Consider the following 19,163-nt stretch of genomic DNA (forward strand, 5'->3'; position numbering starts at 1 on the left):
CTTCCCATTTCCACCCCTCCCCATCTCCACCCCTTTCCTCCGTCCATCCCTCCCCGTCCCATCCTTCCCTGCATCCATCCCTACCCCTCCCCACCACCCCCAGTCCCACACCCCATCCCACCCCGGACAACGGGGGCAGCAGCAACGGGGTGAGCCCCCTCTCCACCCCCTACACACCCCCCAGGCCCCAGGGAACCCCCCACATGAACAGCCCCCCCACCCAGCTCCATGCATTTATTTCCATGGGTCACTCATGTCTGGAGGGGGACATCTGGGGACCCCCCCACACTTTTTGGGAGCCCCTTTATTGGGGACCCTCTTCCTGCAACCTGGGACTGTTCGAGGAGTCCCCACGTTCTTTTAAAGGCGGGGGGGGCGGTCCCCACTATCACCTGACGGCCCCCAGAGCCCTCCCCATGGCTGGGGGGGGTGTCCTGGGAGGGGGACCACAGATGTCCGGGGAAGGCTCATCCTCAGCACACCTCCCCCCCCAGTGCAGGGCTGGGGTGCAGACGTGGCGGGGGGGTGTTGAAGAGTCCAGCGTCCCCCCCCCCCCCTTCTCTTTTTGGAGTTTGATATGATCTGGGAAATGTCCCACCCCCCTTCCAACACCACACACCACCTTGGGGTGAGGGGGCCCCCATCATCATCCTGAACCCCTTCCCTGTGATGGGGGGCACATTTATAAGGCTGTGGGGGCTGGAAATAGTCGTGCTGGGCACTGTCCCCCCCCCCCCCCCCCCTTAATTTTCACCTCCCCCTCTTTCTGCTCGAAGAGGGGGGGATCCTGCTGGGCCCCGTTCCAGGCAGAGGAATAGTTGAGAGGAGGGGGCTGTGCTGAGCTGGGGGGGCGGTCCTGTCTCAGGAATGTCAGGGGCTTGAACTCCCGAATAGGGGTCTTTAGGACCCCCGAGGTGGGATGGGATGGGGAAATTCAGCTCCCTGGGAGCCCCCAGGATGTGATGAAATGGAGGGGGGGGGGTTCATCCCTGTGGGACCCTCAGGATGTGACGGTGTGGGACTGTGGAATTGCAGCCCCTTGGGGCCCCCGGGGTGGCATGGGATGGAGGGGTGGACCTCAGCCCCCTGGGATCCCCGGGATGGGATGAGATGGGGGATCTCAACTCTCTGAGACTCTCAGGGGGAATCTCAGCCCAGTGGGACCCCCAGGACGGGGGTCTCAACTTCCCTGCACCTTTGGGATGTACTGGAGGGGGTCTGAGCCCCCTGGGACCCCCTCTCCCCCCCCCAATGGGCTGAGACTCGGGAACCTCAACACCCCACGATGGCACAGGGGTGCTCCCCCTCCCACACCCCAACGCCGTCGGATCACCGTGAGCACGGCCGGGTCCGTGTGTGCGGGCGTCTGTTGGTGGGGGGGGGGGGGGCACTCACCCTGACCCCCCCCCCCCCCCTCCTCTCCCTCCCTCCCTCCCTCTCTGCCCGCCGGTGCCGTCCCGGAGGAGGGTCGGGGGGGCCGTCCCGGCTCGGGTTACAGAGCCCGGGGGGCCGCGCCGGGACATATACGCGGCGTCGGGGCGGTGCGGCACTGCTCGGCCCGACGGACGGTGAGAGGGGCTCCGCCGCCCGCCATGCACGGCCGCCGCCCGCCCCGCTCCGCCGCTCTCCTCCTCCTCCTCCTCCTCCTCACGGCCGCCGCCGCCGCGCAGGACCGCGACCTCCGTGAGTACCACCCGCCGCCCCCCACACCCCCCCCCCCCCCGCAACGCTCCACCCCGTCGGGACGCGGAGCTGCGGGATCGCTGCGGTGGGGTGGGGGTCGGAGGGTGGGGGGAAAGTGGGGTGGAGGTGGAAGTTGTGGGGGGACAGTGTGAGAGGGAGCGTGGGATTTGGGGGACAGCGTGGGGAAAGTGATGGGGACAGCGTGAGGGGGGGGGCCGGATGGGAAGGTGCAGCGGTAGTGGGGTAGCAGCGGTGGGGGGGTACAGTGGGGACAGTGTGAGGATGGGGGGGGACAGTGGGTGGGCAAGTGTGGAGATAGTGGGGGCGACAGTAAATAGGGAAAAGTGTGAGGTGGGACAGTAGAAAACATGAGATGGGGGGGTGCAGTGTGGGATAAGGGGGGCAGGAAAGTGCAAGGATAGTGGAGGGCAGCGGGGGGGGGACTGTGGGATGAATGGGGACAGTGAGGGATAAATGGGGAAAGTGTGAGGGAGGTGAGGGGGGGACACAGCAGGGAACAGTGTGGGACTGATGGGGAAAGTGCGAGATTAGCAGGGGGGAGGGAGGCAGTGTGGGATGGGGGGGGCAGCCCGGGGTGGAAGGGGACAGTGTGGTGTAAATGGGAAAGTGCGGTGGTAGTGGGGGGGCAGCTGAAGATGGAGAGGGACAGTGTGAGGGTTTGGTGGGGACACAGAGGGACAGAGTAAGGAGGAGGGGGGACAGCATGGGAGTGGTGGGGAAGGGGAGGGGGGGGCAAGCTGGGACACAGGGAGACAGCGTGGGACAGAAAGGGAATGTGCAAAGACAAAGAGGGGACAGCGTGGGGACGGGGGGGACACAGCTTGAGACGGAGTGGGGTGATGTGAGACAGAGGGGTGAAGGTGTGAGAACGGGGGTGGGAACAGCATGGGACACTGAGGGCTGGTGTAAGGACAGGAGGAGATTGTCTGGGGTCGGGGGGCGGGGGGGGGACAGCTGGGAATGGGGTTTAGGCAGCGTTGGGACCATAGGGTACAGATGGGACAGCGGAGTGCAGTGTGGGGACAGAGAGCTGCGGTGTGGGGCAGTGGGAGACAGCCTGGGGACACAGGTCCAGCTGGGGGCATGGTATGGGGTCCCACTGGGGACGTGGGGTCCCACTGGGGTGTGGGGTCCAGTCCTTGGGCTCGTTCTGGCCACCCTGGGGGGCTTCTGGGGACCCCACAGCCCCTCCTGGGGACACTGGGACACATCTGTGAGACACAGGGAGGGGAGGGGTCCCTGGGAGGGGACCTTGGGGACAACTGCTGGCCGTCCCGGGGGTACCTCATGGGGACACCTCCCGGGGACTGTAGGGTACCCCTGAACACGTGAGGGTCCCTCTTGGGACCCTGGGTGTAGTTTGTGGGGGGACCCCGAGGTACAACATGGTGACTTTGGGCCACCTGTGGGGGACCCCAATTAGGGACACTTCTTGGGGACCCCAAGGCACCACTTGGGGATCTCGGGGGACCACCTGGTGATGCTGAGGTTGAATTTGGGGACCGTGGGACACCTTTTGGAGACCTTGGGGTGCTTCTCGGGGACACCAATTGGGAACCCGAGGCACCACTGGGGACCCTGGTGCGCCACCTGGGGACCCCAAGGTACACCCTGGATACCCCATGTCCCCTCAGGGCTCCCTGGGAGCACTGGGAACAGATCCCCCCCTCCTCCCCCCATCAAAAAGTGCCGATTGTCCGCGAGGGTCACCGTGTGACACAGTGACACCGAATGCCATCGGGGTTGGGACGCTCCGAGGGGAGGTCCCCCCGCTTCCCCCCTCCCCCCACCTTCCTCCCCCCCGCTGAGCACCGCCTCGCTGCTTGGGGAGCCTTCCTCCTCCTCCTCCGGATGGGATGGGGGCATCACATCCACTCCCCCCCCCCCCCTCCGCTGCCAAATCTCCGCGTTTCACTCCGTCCCATGAATCGCTCCATTCATTGCGCACGGGGAAGGCGAGCCGGGCGGGGAAGGGGGGTGGGATCGGGGAGGGGGGGTGGGCTGGGGGGTTCCCCATGCCGCCACGGTGCGGGGGTGATGCCGTCCCCCCCCCCCTCCGCACTCCTCCCTCCCCCGCTTCCCCATCCCGTCCCCCCCCCGCAGCCGAGGCCGCCGGGGGCTGCGTGCAGGACGGGCAGAGCTATAGCGACAAGGACGTGTGGAAGCCGGAGCCGTGCCGGATCTGCGTGTGTGACACGGGGACCGTGCTGTGCGACGAGATCATCTGCGAGGAGCTGCGGGACTGCCCCAGCCCCGAAATCCCCTTCGGAGAGTGCTGCCCCGTCTGCCCCGCAGAGCCGCCCGCTGCCGCCCGTAATTTATTTATGACGCCCCCCCCCCTCCCCCCCCATAAACACTTTAATTCCCCCCCCCCACCTCCTCGCACCGATAAATAAATTACCGTGCGCTTCTCACCCCATGGATGGGGGGCGATCCATGGGGACGGCGGGGAAAAGGCAACTTGGGACCCCCCTCCCTCATAGGGCCCCCACCCCCAGAGGGAACCCCCCCTTAGGAATGTCCTCTCGCCCCCATACTGCACTCTGACGTTTTTTGTCCCCTTCTGTGCCTTTCTGGGGCCCTTTTTGCCTCTATTTGCCCCCTTTTTTTTTTGGCCATTTTGGAGTCCCATTTTTACCCCTTTTGGACCAATTTTTCCCCTTTCTTTGCCCTTTTTTTCCTCTATTTGCCCTTTTTTTGCCCAATTCTGCCTCGATTTGACACTTTTTTTTGCCATTTTGGACTCCTCTTGGGGCTTTTATTGCCCCCTTTTCCCTTCCTTACCCATTATTCGCCATTTTTGCCCCATTTTTGGCCCTTTATTCTCATTTCTTCCTTTTCTTTGCCTCTCTTTTCCCTTTGCTTCCTCCTTTCTTCCTCTGTTTCCTCCTTTTTTTGCCCCCATTTGTCCCTTTTTGCCCTTTTGGGGCCTTTTTGTCTTTTCTTCCCCATTTTGCCATTTTTGCACTTTTTTTTTCTGTTTTGGAGCCCTTTTTGTGCCTCCTGTTCCTCCTTTTTTGCCCCTTTTTTTTCCTCTGTTTGCCCCTTTTTCTCCTTCTTTGGCCATTTTCAGTTCTTTTTATGCCCCTCTTTCTCTCCTTTTTTCCCCCTTTTTTCTCCCCTTTCCCCACTTTTTGACCTTCCCCCCCCCTCCATTTTTGGCATTATTTTCTTTTATTGTTGATTTTTTTGCCCATTTTCACCTTGTCCATTTTTTCCCTTTTTGCTTCTTTTTTTGGTACTGCCTTTTTACCCATTTCTGCTCCTTTTTTGCTTTAATTTACCTCTTTTTGATCCCTTTTTACTCATTTTTTGCCCTTTTTTGCCCCTTTTATCCCCCCCTTATTTTTGCTTTTTTCCCCTTTTCCCATTTTTTTGCCCCCCTTTTGCATTTCCCCCCTCCTTTTTGCCCTCTTTCCCCCCAGTTGTGACCATTTTCTCCCCTCTTTTTTCTTGCTCAGTGCACCCCCCCCATTTTGCACAACCAAGTTGGGGGGGTCACATCCCTGGGTTGGATTTGGGTTTGTTTTTCCTCCCTACAGTGTTATGTCTGCCCCAAATGTGCCATTATTGACCCCAAACCCCATTTCCACCCCCAGTGCTGGGGATGAGGTGCTGAACCAATTCTTCCCGTATCACCCCAGACCCCTCCCACACCAAAACCCCATAGTTGCCTTTTTTTAACCCTTTCCTGCTCCCAGCCATGGAAGGGTGAAGGGTTGAGCATGCCCCCCCCCCAACCCTGAGCGCGTGGCCCTGCTTCCGCGTGCTTTGCTTCAGGGGAGGCCCCAAACCCCCCAGTGCCCCCCAGTGCCCCCCAGTTTGTCCACTCCCCCCTCCTCACGCTTAATTTCTCATTCTTTCTTTCCCTTCCCAACAGGACAACCTGGCCCCAAGGTGAGGCTCTTCCCCCCCCACCTCATATCCAGCAGAATCCCAAATTCTGGAGGGGTTCACCCAAATTATTACTTTTTTTTGGGGGGGGGGGTGGTGGTCAGAGGCAGAATCCATGGGTGTGTGTATGGGAATTGGGTTTGTTTCTTCCTGGGGGAGTGTTTCACCTCCTGAGGGGGGAGGGAGGGGGGTTGGTCGCTCTTGGGGGGGCTCAGAAATCTGGGGGGTGGGCACAAGAGGCACACCCCCACTCTCTCTCATCCCCATATCTGCTTTGTAGGGACAGAAGGGCGAACCTGGAGATATTAAAGATGTAAGTGATGGGGAGCGGGGGGGGAGGGTCCCAAAATGGGATGGGGGGGTGGTTATTACTGTGATGGTTCCCACGTGCCTTCCTCTCACTCTCCCGTTGTTCCCCCCCCCCCTGCAGGTTGTAGGACCCCGAGGCCCTCCGGGACCGCAGGTGGGAGCGCGTTTCTCCGGGCGCATTGCTGGAATATTTGTGGGAGGGGGGTGGGAATTATTTAGGGTGGGGGGCGGCGCTGGGGAGATCTGACCCCCTCCTCACTTCCTTAGGGCCCGGCAGGAGAGCAGGGACAGCGAGGGGACCGTGGTGAGAAGGGGGAGAAAGGTGAGTGCACCCCCAGAACTTGGGGGGGGCACAAAGCCCACCCCTCCCCCACAACAGCACAGAGCGTTTTGGGGTACAACAGCGCTGTGTCCCCCCCCCCCCAATAGGGTCCTCCCGGCCCCCGTGGAAGGGATGGAGAACCCGGCACCCCTGGGAACCCCGGCCCCCCCGGCCCACCCGGACCTCCTGGCCCACATGGACTTGGTGGAGTGAGTATGGAGGGACGGAGGGGGGGATTTTGGGGTGAAAAGCGGCGATTTTAAGGCTGAGCGCGTTTCCGTTTGCAGAACTTCGCGGCGCAGATGGCGGGCGGCTTCGACGAGAAGGCGGGAGGAGCACAGATGGGTGTCATGCAGGGACCCATGGTGAGCGTCCCCCAGCAGAAACCCCCCACCCCAATGCCAGGGGTCCCTGCAGAATTCAAGCCCATCTGCCCCCAAAAACTCAACTCAAACCCACAGCTGGGGGGCTCATCCCATTGAGGGACATGGGGGACCCTACAGCACGACCACCACTGGGGGAGGGGTACCCTGTGTTTTTGCAGTCTGGGGTTGGGGGTGTGATGGCGATGACAGCCGCCTCCTCCCTCCCCCTTTGGTGACACTGCCCTTCATCTCTCTCCCAACAGGGCCCTATGGGACCCCGTGGCCCCCCCGGCCCCACTGGCGCACCTGTAAGTACCCACAGCCCCCTGGGCTCTGTGGGGGCTCTGCTTGGGCATCCCACCACCCCCTCAATGCCCCCCTCAATGCCCTCTCCCCCCCTCTTAGGGTCCCCAAGGATTTCAAGGCACCCCTGGTGAGCCTGGCGAACCCGGCACTGCTGTGAGTGTCCCCCCCCAACTTTTGCCCCCATTTGTGTCCCCCTCCCATCCTGGGGACATGCCTCCTGCCCCCCCCCACCTCACCATGGTCTCTCTGTCCCTTGTAGGGTCCGATGGGTCCCCGGGGACCTCCGGGACCGCCTGGGAAACCCGGTGATGACGTGAGTCCCCCCCTGTAACAGCGGTGCTGAGCACGGGCAGCTCAGTGCACGGATGCCCCCTGCCCCATTTCGAATGCTGCTTCCTCTCCTTTAAAACCCATTATTTCCCTTCAGGGTGAGACAGGCAAACCTGGCAAATCTGGAGAACGTGGCCCCCCCGGCCCCCAGGTGAGGCAGCTCTGGGCTGAACGCAGCCCCCTCCCCTTTTTCTCCCCCCTCCCCTTACCCCCCCCACCTCCATTTCACCCCTAACCCTATTTCTGCCCGCAGGGCGCTCGTGGCTTCCCTGGGACTCCTGGTCTCCCCGGCGTGAAAGGCCACCGAGTGAGTGCCCCCAACCCCACATTGTCCCCCCATCAATTTATATCCCACTGTGCCCCCCATAACATTATTTCTGCCTCTCTCCTTTCCCCCCCAACCAGGGCTACCCCGGTTTGGATGGTGCCAAGGGAGAGGCGGGGGCTCCCGGAGCCAAGGTGAGCGGGGGGTGACCGCCTCCGCCGCACGGGGATGTGTACCCCCACCCAGGGGCTCATCCTCTCTCCACCCTTTTTCCCATATAGGGTGAATCTGGTTCACCGGGTGAGAACGGCTCCCCCGGCCCCATGGTGAGTGCGGGGGGTGGGGATTAGGGAAACTGAGGCACGGAATGGGGGGAACAGACCCCATAACCTCTGCACTGAGCCTGACCCGACACTGCGTTCCCTGCACCCCGGCAGGGACCCCGAGGGCTGCCCGGAGAGCGAGGACGTCCCGGCCCCTCCGGCGCTGCGGTGAGTGTGACAGTGACACGGGGCTGTGTGGGGGGGGGGGGTCAGGGTGCTGTGACCCTCCCCCCCCCCATGACTGCCATCTCCCCCCAGGGTGCTCGTGGCAATGACGGTCTCCCTGGCCCTGCTGGACCCCCTGTAAGTATAGGGCTGCTTTGATCTTGCACCCCAGCATTCTGCTGAACCCCAAAGGGGTTCTTCCAGAGCCCTCCCAGCCTGCGCAGCCCCCCACACTCTCCTGTCCCCCCAGGGACCCGTCGGCCCTGCTGGAGCCCCCGGCTTCCCCGGAGCCCCCGGTTCGAAGGTAAGGGGTGAGCAGAGGGATGTGGGAAGGACTGGGGGAGGGGGGCGGGGGAACTGAGGCACAGTGCCCCGTCTCACCCCACTTCTCTCCCCCCAGGGTGAAGCTGGCCCCACTGGTGCACGGGGTCCCGAGGGTGCCCAAGGACCCCGCGGTGAATCTGGCACCCCCGGCTCTCCCGGCCCCGCTGGTGCACCCGTAAGTGTCCCCACTGCACATGGCATCTCTGGGATGTCCCATCCTCGTGGCACCCCCCTTGGTTCGGGAGCCGTGGGATGGGGATGTGCTGGGGAGTGTGGGGGGAATCTGAGCAGTGGTGGGGAGGGGTTGTCCTGTGCTTGGGGATGGGGAAACTGAGGCACAGGGTGAGTGATTTCTCCCTATTCCTCTTTTAGGGTAACCCAGGGACTGATGGCATCCCCGGTGCCAAGGGCTCGGCGGTGAGTATGGACCAGGGTGGGAAGTGGGGAGGGGCCCCAGAGCTTCTGGGGTGGAGCTGGGGTGGGGGGACATGTGTGGATGTTGGGGGTCATGGATGGAGGATGCTGGGGGGCATGGGGGACATGGTGGAGATGCTGGGGACACTGGAGGTGCTGTAGGGGGCGTGGGAGGGTGTAATGCATGTGAGATGTGCGGGCACTGGGATGTTGGGGGGGCCACGAGTGGATGCTGGGGAGTGTGGGATGCATGTGGGGGATATGGGATGCTGAGGACACTGGGGGCATGCTGGAGGATGTGGGGAAATGCTGCGGGTACTGGGGGACAGGAGATACTGGGGGCTGTGGGGTTGTGGGCGGGATGCTGTGGGATGTGTGTGGGTGCGGGGGATGTGGGGACTTGGGGCCACGCCGTGCCCCCCCAACGGCTGCTGTCTGCCCGCAGGGTGCCCCGGGCATTGCAGGCGCTCCAGGATTCCCCGGCCCACGTGGCCCCCCCGGACCCCAAGGTGCCACCGGACCACTGGGACCCAAGGGACAGACGGTAAGAGACCCCCTGAGACCCCGCATGGGGACCGCGGGCATGGCCCCGCCCACTGCGAGATGGCTCCGCCCACTGCGATGCAGCCCCGCCCACTTTGTCTCAGGCCCCTCCCACCGCGCCACAGGGCACGCCCCCTGCAGGACCCCTCTGTGGGGCATTCCCTGTCCCCTCCCTAAGTGCCCCTGGGTCACCCCCAGGAGAACCGTTTCTGGTCCCCAAAGGGGCACCTGGGGATGGGGTGGGGTGGGGATGTGGGTAGGTACGGGGACAGGAAAGAGGGAGAGAATGAGGATGAGGAAAAGGATGGGGACAGGGTTGGTGATGGGAAGGATAGGGTTGAGAATATGGGTAATGGGGGATGGGAAACGGGATGAGGACAGAATAGGATGGAGTTTAAGAAGAGGATGGCTATGGTTAGGGGCTGAGATTGGGATGGGGACACGGGTGGGGATGGATGGGGACAGGAAAAGGGATGGAGACAGATGGGGATAAAATGGGGACGGTGATGGAGTGGAGACAGAGATGGGAATGAGAATGAGGAGTGGGAAAGGGGATGGGGGATGGAGGCAGTGTGGGGACAGATGGAATGGAGACGGGTGGGAAAAGCGTGGGGACAGGGATGGGGACGGGTGGGGACAGGGAGGCAGATGGGGGTGAAGATAGGGGTAGGGACAGGGAAAGTGCTGGAGAAATGGAGATGGGATAGAAACAGAAATGGGGATGGGATGGGGTGGGATGGGATGTGGATGGGAACGAAGCCAGGAATAGGAGTAGGAATTAGGATGGGGACTGGGCTGGGGACAGCGATGGGGTCCGCAAGACCCCATTGCCCACTGCCCTCTCTTCCCCCAGGGCGAACCCGGCATCGCAGGCTTCAAGGGCGAGCAAGGACCGAAGGGCGAGACGGTGAGTTTTGGGGGGGCCCATCCAGCCCCCTCCATCCAGGGAAGACCCCGCCACGGGGCCGCGTCTCTAACGAACCTCTTCCCCTAACGAGGCCCCTCGAGGGGCAGCGTCCCCCCTCCTGCAGCGGGGGGTGGAGGGGGGAACAATAGGCTCTGTGTTAGGGCTGCGCTGTGCCCCCCCCTCAGCCCCGGGGGCCGGGGACATTCCCCCATCGCTTCATTAACCAACCTCAATGCGTGGGGCCGTTTCCCGCTGTGGGGCCGCTGAGCCCCGGCGCCATCGTGACATACAGCACCGTGCAGACCCCCGGAGATGGGGGGTTTTGGTTTGGGGGGGGGGGGGGAGCTGTGAGCTGAACCCCGCCCCCCCAACCCATCCTGGTTTGATGTTCTCACCCCCTTTCCTCCTCTTCCTCAGGGCCCCGCAGGACCCCAAGGTGCCCCCGGGCCGGCTGGCGAGGAAGGCAAGAGAGGAGCTCGTGGTGAACCTGGTGCCGCTGGCCCCGTGGGCCCCCCCGGAGAACGGGTGCGTGCCCCACATTGGCAAAGTGCTGACCCCCACCTGAAAAAGAAAACCCAACAAACCCAACAACCAACCCTGAATCTGCCCCTTTTCGTCCTCCATAGGGCGCTCCCGGCAATCGTGGATTCCCAGGGCAGGACGGGCTGGCCGGACCCAAGGTGGGACCTCGGGGCTATGGGGGAATCCTATAGGGAGTGCCGACTCCCTGCACCCCCAACCTGTGCCCCCCTCCCACCCCACATAGGGTGCTCCAGGTGAACGCGGCCCCGCTGGTCTCGCCGGTCCCAAAGGTGCCACCGGTGACCCCGGACGTCCTGGAGAGCCCGGACTGCCTGGAGCGAGGGTGAGAGCTGGGGGGGGGGACACAGCCTGCTCCCCACGGGGGTGGGGGTGCTGGGGGGCTCCGGTGGGGCAGAGACACGTGGAGTGGTGGTGGGGGTTGCTGGGGTCAGTGAGGAGGGGTTTTGGGGACGGTGCAGGGGGTTTTCTGTTGGGTGATGGACATGTGGGGTTGGCTGTGCAGTGTTTAGGGTTGGTGAAGGTTGGGTGAGGAACATTTTGGGTTTGTTAAGGAACGTGTGGGTTGGTTCGGGAGCACTGTGGCTGATCGGGATTCACTTTGCGTTAGCCAGGCTGCACCTGTGGGGCGTTGTAGTGCAGGTAGGGTTCGTTACAGTGCATTTAGGGTGGAGGTGCTCTTTGGTACTAATTAACGTCCTCTGTGGGGTGAGTTAGGATGCGTTTGGATGAGTTAAGTTGCATTTGGGGTTACCAAAGATGCTCTTTTGGGTGAGAAGCTCCTTGGGGTTACTAAAGATGCTCTCAAGGGGCACGCAGCCCTCTGTGCCCTCTTCCCGGCCCCATTTCAGCCCTGGAGCTGTGTGGGACAGGGGCTCCCGGTGTACCCCCTCCCAGCGGGGGCCCCCCCTGCAGCCCCCATTGTTTCCTTCCCCTGCAGGGTCTCACCGGCCGCCCTGGAGATGCGGGACCTCAAGGCAAAGTTGGTCCGACCGTAAGTGATGCTCCATGGGGTGGGGGAAGAGGGGTCGGGGATGGCTGCTGTGACCCTCACTGATGTCCCCCCCTCCCTTTATAGGGTTCTGCTGGCGAGGATGGCCGCCCCGGCCCCCCAGGTCCGCAGGGTGCCCGTGGGCAGCCCGGTGTGATGGGTTTCCCGGGTCCCAAAGGTGCTAATGTGAGTACTGACCGTTTTCTGCCCTGAAACGGAGCTGTGAAGGTCAGCCCGGGTGTGATCCCTTCCTCCGTCCTCTCTGTAGGGTGAGCCTGGGAAAGCTGGAGAGAAAGGACTGCCCGGCGCCCCAGGGCTGCGGGTGAGCTCCTTCTGCCACTCTGACCCCATAAAATCACCTTTTGGGGTTTCCCATGCACTGTACCCTGTGTGTGCATGGGGGAACTGAGGCACAGAGCTGATGACTGGGGATTTCTTGTCCACAGGGTCTTCCTGGCAAGGATGGGGAGACAGGAGCTGCTGGCCCCCCCGGACCTGCGGTGAGTGTCACTGCTTCTCCGTTTGGGGACAGGTGTTTGAAATGTGGGGCTGGGGGGGGTGTAGCCCCCCGAATCTGGGCAGAAGACCACCCCAGGGGTGCTGGGGATATGGGGTGGGCAAAACCCCCAGTGTTGGTGTGTGGGGATTTTGTGTCCCAGCCTCCCCAGCCTGGTGTGATTTTGATTTTGCCCCAAATTTTGGGGTGGGTGAGGGGCTGCTAAGGGGTGAATCCCTTGGGGTGGTCTCAGAGCCATCACTGATGCCCTTCCCTCAGGGTCCTGTGGGTGAGAGAGGAGAACAAGGAGCTCCCGGTCCCTCTGGCTTCCAGGTGAGCAGGGGCACACGGGGGGGGGGGGTTGAGGTGATGCAGGTGGGCACCCCCCTAACACCACTCCTTGTCCCCAACCAGGGACTGCCCGGACCTCCAGGTCCCCCCGGGGAGAGCGGCAAACCCGGAGACCAGGTGAGGCCATTCATCCCTGGGCCGCAGGCGGGGGCTTAGCCCTCTCTGACCCCCCCGCTCCTGACCCCCCCCCGAGCTGACTCCTGGCTCTTCCCTCCTTTCTGCAGGGTGTTCCTGGAGAAGCTGGTGCTCCCGGTCTCGTTGGTCCCAGAGTGAGTATTGCTCCCCCCCCCCAGCATGGGCTCAGGGCTCCTCCTGTCCCACAGATGGTTTTGGGGGTTCAGGGAGAAACAGAATCCAACCACTCCCACCAAAGGCATCGAACCCCCGAAATTCCAGCGGCTCAGCGTCCCTTCTGCTCTCAGTTCACCCCAGTCCCACCTGGGTTGGATGCTCTGTCCCTAGGACATTGCCATCGTGCCCCTCATTGCGGCCTCGGGGTCCTTCTCTAACACTTCCCCCCCCCAACTATAGGGTGAACGTGGATTCCCCGGTGAGCGCGGCTCTCCCGGTGCCCAAGGGCTGCAGGGTCCCCGTGGCCTCCCCGGAACGCCCGGCACCGACGGACCCAAGGTGGGTGACGAAGGGTGGGTGGCACAGTGGCACCGCCACGGACCCGTGACACCATCTCAGCCCCAATGACCACACTGCTGTTCTGCTTTTAGGGGGCAACCGGTCCGGCCGGCCCCAACGGCGCCCAGGGTCCCCCGGGGCTGCAGGGAATGCCTGGTGAGAGAGGAGCAGCTGGCATCGCTGGCCCGAAGGGTGACCGGGTAAGGTGATGCATCCCATAAGTGTCCCGAGTGGCATCGGGTCTCAGCTGGACTCACGCTCATCCCATCCCACAGGGAGATGTCGGTGAGAAGGGACCCGAGGGAGCTCCGGGCAAGGACGGCGCACGTGTAAGTGGGACGTGGCCATGGGGTGGGCTGCAGAAGGGTGCTCACAGCGACCACGTCCTCTGTCTCTCTCCCGTAGGGTCTGACGGGTCCCATCGGTCCCCCGGGCCCCGCTGGCCCCAATGGCGAGAAGGTGAGAGTGGCACTGCGACGCCCCACAGCGCGCCCCATGGGATGCCCCCAGTACCTCCAACTCTCCAACCTTTCTTTTCCAGGGTGAATCCGGCCCCCCTGGTCCATCCGGTGCTGCCGGTGCCCGTGGTGCCCCCGTAAGCACAATGCCTGCATCCCCTGGGTGCCCCAGGCTTCACCCTAAACCCTCATCCCCTTATCGACCTCCCCCATCTCTCCCCATTAGGGTGAGCGTGGCGAGCCCGGTGCCCCCGGTCCTGCTGGATTTGCTGGCCCCCCGGTGAGTGTTTCACCCCAGAGCCCCCATTGCATACCCACAACCTCACCCCACATCCTCACCCCACTCACTGTGGCTGCTGTCCCCATCAGGGTGCCGACGGACAACCCGGTGCCAAAGGAGAGCAGGGAGAGCCCGGACAGAAGGGTGACGCTGGCGCTCCCGGTCCCCAGGGTCCCTCTGGAGCACCTGGCCCTCAGGTACAGCCCCAAAATGGGGGCAAACCCCCAAAGTCGGGGCATCACAGCCCCAGTGTAGGCAGTCACATCACAGCTCCTGTTCGTATTTCTAACCCGTTTTTCTCTCCGTCTCAGGGTCCAACTGGTGTCACTGGTCCCAAAGGAGCTCGTGGGGCTCAGGGTCCCCCTGTGAGTACCAGGGGGGTGGGCTGCAGGATGGGGAAGGAGTGCTGTGGGGCTGAGCTGTGTCCCAGCCATGTTTCTCCCTTCCCTCTCTGATTCTCTGATTCTCTTCCCAGGGAGCCACGGGATTCCCTGGAGCTGCTGGCCGTGTGGGACCACCCGGCCCTAATGTGAGTCTGTGGGGTTCTGGGATGGCCCCACCTCGGGTTTGGGTGCTGCTTACCCTGTGCTGAGTGTTGGAGGGGGCACTGTGTCCCTACAAAGACATTTGGGGTTTTCCTCCTCGGTCTCTGGTGCTGGCTTTCAGCTTTTCCAGTGACAGAAAAGGACTTTTCTAAAGATTTCCAAGCGTGGGACCCCCACCAAGCAGCGCTGGGATGTGGGCGATGAAGAGGGATTGGCCAGCTCTGGTTTGCACCAACGCTGCTTTCCTTCCCTTTAGGGTAACCCAGGCCCCCCCGGACCTCCTGGCTCTGCTGGCAAAGACGGCCCCAAGGGTCTCCGTGGCGATGTCGGACCCCCCGGCCGTGCTGGTGACCCCGGCCTCCAAGGTCCTGCCGGCCCCCCCCGGCGAGAAGGGCGAACCCGGCGAGGATGGCCCCGCGGTGAGGATGTCAGGGGGCAGCTCCCTCTGTGCACCCCCTGGCTGTGCACGGTGCCGTTGTTCTGGGTCTCATCCCCCCGTCTGCCTCCCTGCAGGGTCCCGACGGCCCCCCCGGTCCTCAAGGCTTGGCGGGGCAGCGTGGCATCGTGGGTCTCCCAGGACAGCGCGGTGAGAGAGGCTTCCCCGGGCTGCCGGGGCCATCGGTGAGTGGGGCACTCTCGTTTGGGTGCACTGAATCCTATAGGGTGCGGAAATGTGGGGGCTGCGATGCTCTGGAGCCCTCCTCAGGGGTCGCAGCCCCTTGGTGCAGCCCATGGGGACACGGTTTCCAGGTGCTTTGGGGTTTTGCAAAGCTCCTTTTCCCCACCAGGAGCCGCTGGTGCACAGCATAAAGCCGGGGCAGGAAAACCCCCGATGGTTATTTGTGGCAGAGGGGTCTGGAAGCCTTAAGAAAAGGGGAAGGGGCTGCGCTGGGGTCTCTCCCACTCACGCGCTTCTTTTCCCTCATTTAGGGTGAACCTGGAAAGCAAGGAGCACCCGGCTCTGCAGGCGACCGAGGTCCCCCCGGCCCCGTGGGCCCCCCCGGGCTGACAGGTCCCGCTGGTGAACCCGGGCGCGAGGTAAGGGAAACCACAACACCACACCGAGCATCACCGACCCCATGGCACAGCTCAGCGAGGACACCGTGCCCAAATCTGCTCCACCCCGGGGTTACAGCATCCTCTTTCCTCCTAGGGCAACCCCGGTGCTGACGGACCCCCGGGCAGGGATGGTGCAGCCGGTGTGAAGGTGAGCTTGCCGCGTGCTCTCCGTGGGCGCTCTCTATCCCCGTGCCAAAAGCTGTGGGGTTTTGCACAGCTCTGACCTCTCTCCATCTGCACGCAGGGTGATCGTGGTGAGACCGGCCCCGTGGGTGCCCCCGGTGCTCCCGGAGCCCCCGGCGCTCCCGGCCCCGTTGGTCCCACCGGGAAACAAGGAGACAGAGGCGAGACGGTGAGTGCCGGCGCCAGGGTTTAGGGTTTGGGGTGTCATTAGGGCTGCAGATCTGCTGAGGTTCCCCTGGAGGTTTGTTCCCTGCATCGGTGCTCCCACTGAGAGCGTTTAAAGATGCTGTGAGGCACCAACAGCTGCTGATTGGGTGCCAGGACCTGGGGTGCAGCTTCGAGGTGGCGGTTCAGGTTGCTGACACCTCCTGATGTCCTTCTTTCTCCCCTCAGGGTGCACAGGGGCCCATGGGTCCCTCTGGTCCCGCTGGAGCTCGAGGAATGCCGGTGAGTGGTGCTGAGCCCCTTGGCACATCCTGTGTGCAAATTGCGGGGTCCTGCGTGCCGGGCAGGGGTCTGCCTCCCTGAGCCCAACACAACCCTGTCCCCACCTCCAGGGTCCCCAAGGACCTCGTGGTGACAAAGGAGAGACGGGAGAGGCTGGAGAGAGAGGGCTGAAGGGCCACCGCGGCTTCACCGGTCTGCAGGGTCTGCCCGGACCTCCTGTGAGTTGGTTTGGGGAGCACTGAGCCCCCCCATAGGACGTGGCTCTTTTGGGGTTTCTGCGGCCACTGAGGCTCAGCCAGGGCCGATGTGCTGGCCACAGAGCTGTGACCACCCCGGTTTCCTCCTCAGGGCCCTTCTGGAGACCAGGGTGCTGCCGGTCCCGCTGGTCCCTCCGGTCCCAGAGTAAGTCCTACAGTGGCTTTTGGGGTGATGGAAGGGGAGGGAGCAGCAGTGCCCACCCTGGGCATCTCTAGCTTCTGTTTGCTCCTGATTGCTCCTTAGCACCGTCACGTCCCCTGCTCTGAGGACTCACAGTACCCTGACCCCCCCCCAATCTGGGGCTCTCTCTTAGGGTCCCCCTGGTCCTGTCGGCCCCTCCGGCAAAGATGGCTCCAACGGCATGCCCGGCCCCATCGGTCCTCCCGGTCCCCGTGGACGGAGCGGTGAACCCGGCCCTGCGGTGAGTGCTGTTGTGGGGAGGCAGGGAATGGGGTCCAGCTCACGGAGCAGCGCATCACCATCACTTCTCTCTCCCATAGGGTCCTCCTGGAAACCCCGGTCCTCCCGGTCCTCCCGGCCCCCCAGGCACCGGCATCGACATGTCTGCTTTCGCCGGACTGGGTCAGACAGAGAAGGGTCCCGACCCCATCCGTTACATGCGGGCGGACGAGGCGGCCGGGGGGCTGCGGCAGCACGACGTCGAGGTGGACGCCACGCTCAAATCCCTCAACAACCAGATCGAGAGCATCCGCAGCCCCGAGGGTTCCAAGAAGAACCCTGCCAGGACCTGCCGCGACATCAAGCTCTGCCATCCCGAGTGGAAGAGCGGTAAGAGCTCCGTGTGTGCCTCTTCCCCATGGAAGAGCATCCCCAGCACCCTTGCAGTCAGGTTGGACATCAGGAGGGATTTCTCCTCTGGAGGAAGGGTTGCGCCCCGGTCTGGGCTGCGCAGGGAGGTGGGGGACGCACTGTCCCCAGAGGTGCTGGAGAACCGCGGAGATGTGGCACTTGGGATCGTGGCTCAGTGGGCACGGTGGGGATGAGGCAGCAGGTGGATGTGATCCCAGGGGTCTTTTCCAATCTTAATGCTTCTATTGGTGGGCACAGTGGTGATGGGTGGACGGTTAGACCTGGTGATCTTTGAGGTCTTTTCCAGCCTTAATGGCTCCTAGATCTCCCCAACCCCACAAGCATTCCACTGCTCCCCACTGCAGGAGATTACTGGATTGACCCGAACCAGGGCTGCACCTTGGACGCCATCAAAGTTTTCTGCAACATGGAAACGGGCGAGACCTGCGTCTACCCGACCCCCAGCAGCATCCCCAAGAAGAACTGGTGGAGCAGCAAGACAAAAGACAAGAAACACGTCTGGTTTGCAGAGACCATCAACGGTGGTTTCCACGTAAGTGTCCCCCAGGGGTCTTTTGGGGGGATCGACTGCACCTGAGATGTCCTTCCTTGGGGTTATGTTGGGGTTACGCTGATGGATTTTAATGAAGTGGTACAGGGCTGTTGTGAGGGCGTAGAGTTGGGTCAGTTTAGCTCCACAAATCAAAGGACCCTTCCAGCCCACCCGTTCCATGCTGCCATGATCCTTAAGGTCCCTTCCGACTCCACCATTCTGTGATTCTGTTGGTTTTATGATTTTTAAGGACTCTTCCAACCCAAACCATTCATTGATTTTTAAGGACCCTTCCGCCCCAAACCCTTCTATGATTTTTTTCAGCATCTGGGAACCTGAAGTGCAGATGTCCTCTCAAAAAGTACCTGAGACAAAGGTGGTTGTGGTGCCCACAGGCTTTAACTCCTCCTCCCTTCCCCTCCAGTTCAGCTACGGCGATGAGAACCTGTCTCCCAACACCGCCAGCATCCAGATGACCTTCCTGCGCCTCCTGTCCACCGAGGGCTCCCAGAACGTCACCTACCACTGCAAGAACAGCATCGCCTACATGGACGAGGAGACGGGCAACCTGAAGAAAGCCATCCTCATCCAGGGGTCCAACGACGTGGAGATCAGAGCTGAGGGCAACAGCAGGTTCACCTACAGCGTCCTGGAGGACGGCTGCACGGTAGGTCGCTGCGTGCCTGCGGAGGAAAGGCGTGGGGGGGAGGTGGGGTTGAGGCTGTGGGGTGGGCTGGGAGCAGCTGACGGCATCCCCCACCTCGCTTCCTCCCCAGAAACACACTGGCAAATGGGGCAAGACGGTGATCGAGTACCGATCGCAGAAGACCTCGCGCCTGCCCATTGTAGATATTGCACCTATGGACATTGGCGGAGCCGAGCAGGAGTTCGGCGTGGATATCGGCCCGGTCTGCTTCTTGTAAAAAGAGTTGTTTTATTTGTGTGTTTGTTTGTTTGTTGTTCGTTGGGTTTTTGGTTTTGTTTTTATTTTTGAAAAAAGAGGGATCCAGCCCAATACCGTAAAAGAGAAAACCAATCCCACCCCGAGGACCCGTCCTTCCCCATCACAACTTCTGCACTGAATGGGCGGCACGACCCCCGCGCGCCCGCGTGGGACCACCGCGTCCCCCCCGCGCCGTCCCCGGGCAGACTGCGAAATAAAACCACGGGCTTATTTATTTATTGCCTTCCTGGAAGGCCCATTTCTTTAGGTCGGGTGGAGGTGGGAATGGATCTGGCAGTACGACGGCCCCTCCCTCCCCACAAAGGGATCTGGCAAACCCAGGTATCGCGAATCCCCCCCCGTCCCCTCTACCACCCCCCCGTGTATCACCAGCAGGAGTGCTAATGTATCATACGACAAAGAATGGTGCTATTCTTGTACAACAAGT

At 62.5% G+C, this 19,163-nt stretch overlaps 1 protein-coding gene across 1 annotated transcript; it reads left to right on the forward strand.

Moving 5' to 3' along the window:
- Positions 1–1,588: 1,588 nt before the first annotated feature.
- On the forward strand, positions 1,589–18,752 carry COL2A1 (collagen type II alpha 1 chain). Its single transcript, XM_065754660.1, is given in 55 exon segments — positions 1,589–1,683; positions 3,808–4,017; positions 5,585–5,601; positions 5,879–5,911; positions 6,029–6,061; positions 6,175–6,232; positions 6,341–6,438; positions 6,517–6,594; positions 6,858–6,902; positions 7,000–7,053; positions 7,160–7,213; positions 7,328–7,381; positions 7,484–7,537; positions 7,636–7,689; positions 7,777–7,821; positions 7,933–7,986; positions 8,077–8,121; positions 8,234–8,287; positions 8,384–8,482; positions 8,680–8,724; positions 9,167–9,265; positions 10,118–10,171; positions 10,589–10,696; positions 10,798–10,851; positions 10,938–11,036; positions 11,652–11,705; positions 11,790–11,888; positions 11,971–12,024; positions 12,149–12,202; positions 12,478–12,531; positions 12,613–12,666; positions 12,774–12,818; positions 13,081–13,179; positions 13,272–13,379; positions 13,455–13,508; positions 13,585–13,638; positions 13,721–13,774; positions 13,864–13,917; positions 14,007–14,114; positions 14,229–14,282; positions 14,393–14,446; positions 14,719–14,838; positions 14,840–14,881; positions 14,976–15,083; positions 15,393–15,500; positions 15,616–15,669; positions 15,766–15,873; positions 16,098–16,151; positions 16,262–16,369; positions 16,500–16,553; positions 16,723–16,830; positions 16,910–17,198; positions 17,585–17,772; positions 18,197–18,439; positions 18,549–18,752. Coding segments are annotated over 55 exon segments (4,473 nt in total). The 5' UTR covers positions 1,589–1,592; the 3' UTR covers positions 18,696–18,752.
- Positions 18,753–19,163: the final 411 nt, after the last annotated feature.

This window comes from Cyrtonyx montezumae, unplaced genomic scaffold, assembly GCF_038088225.1.
Source record: "Cyrtonyx montezumae isolate F1298 unplaced genomic scaffold, pur_monq_1.0 scaffold_92, whole genome shotgun sequence".
Classification (NCBI taxonomy): domain Eukaryota; kingdom Metazoa; phylum Chordata; class Aves; order Galliformes; family Odontophoridae; genus Cyrtonyx; species Cyrtonyx montezumae.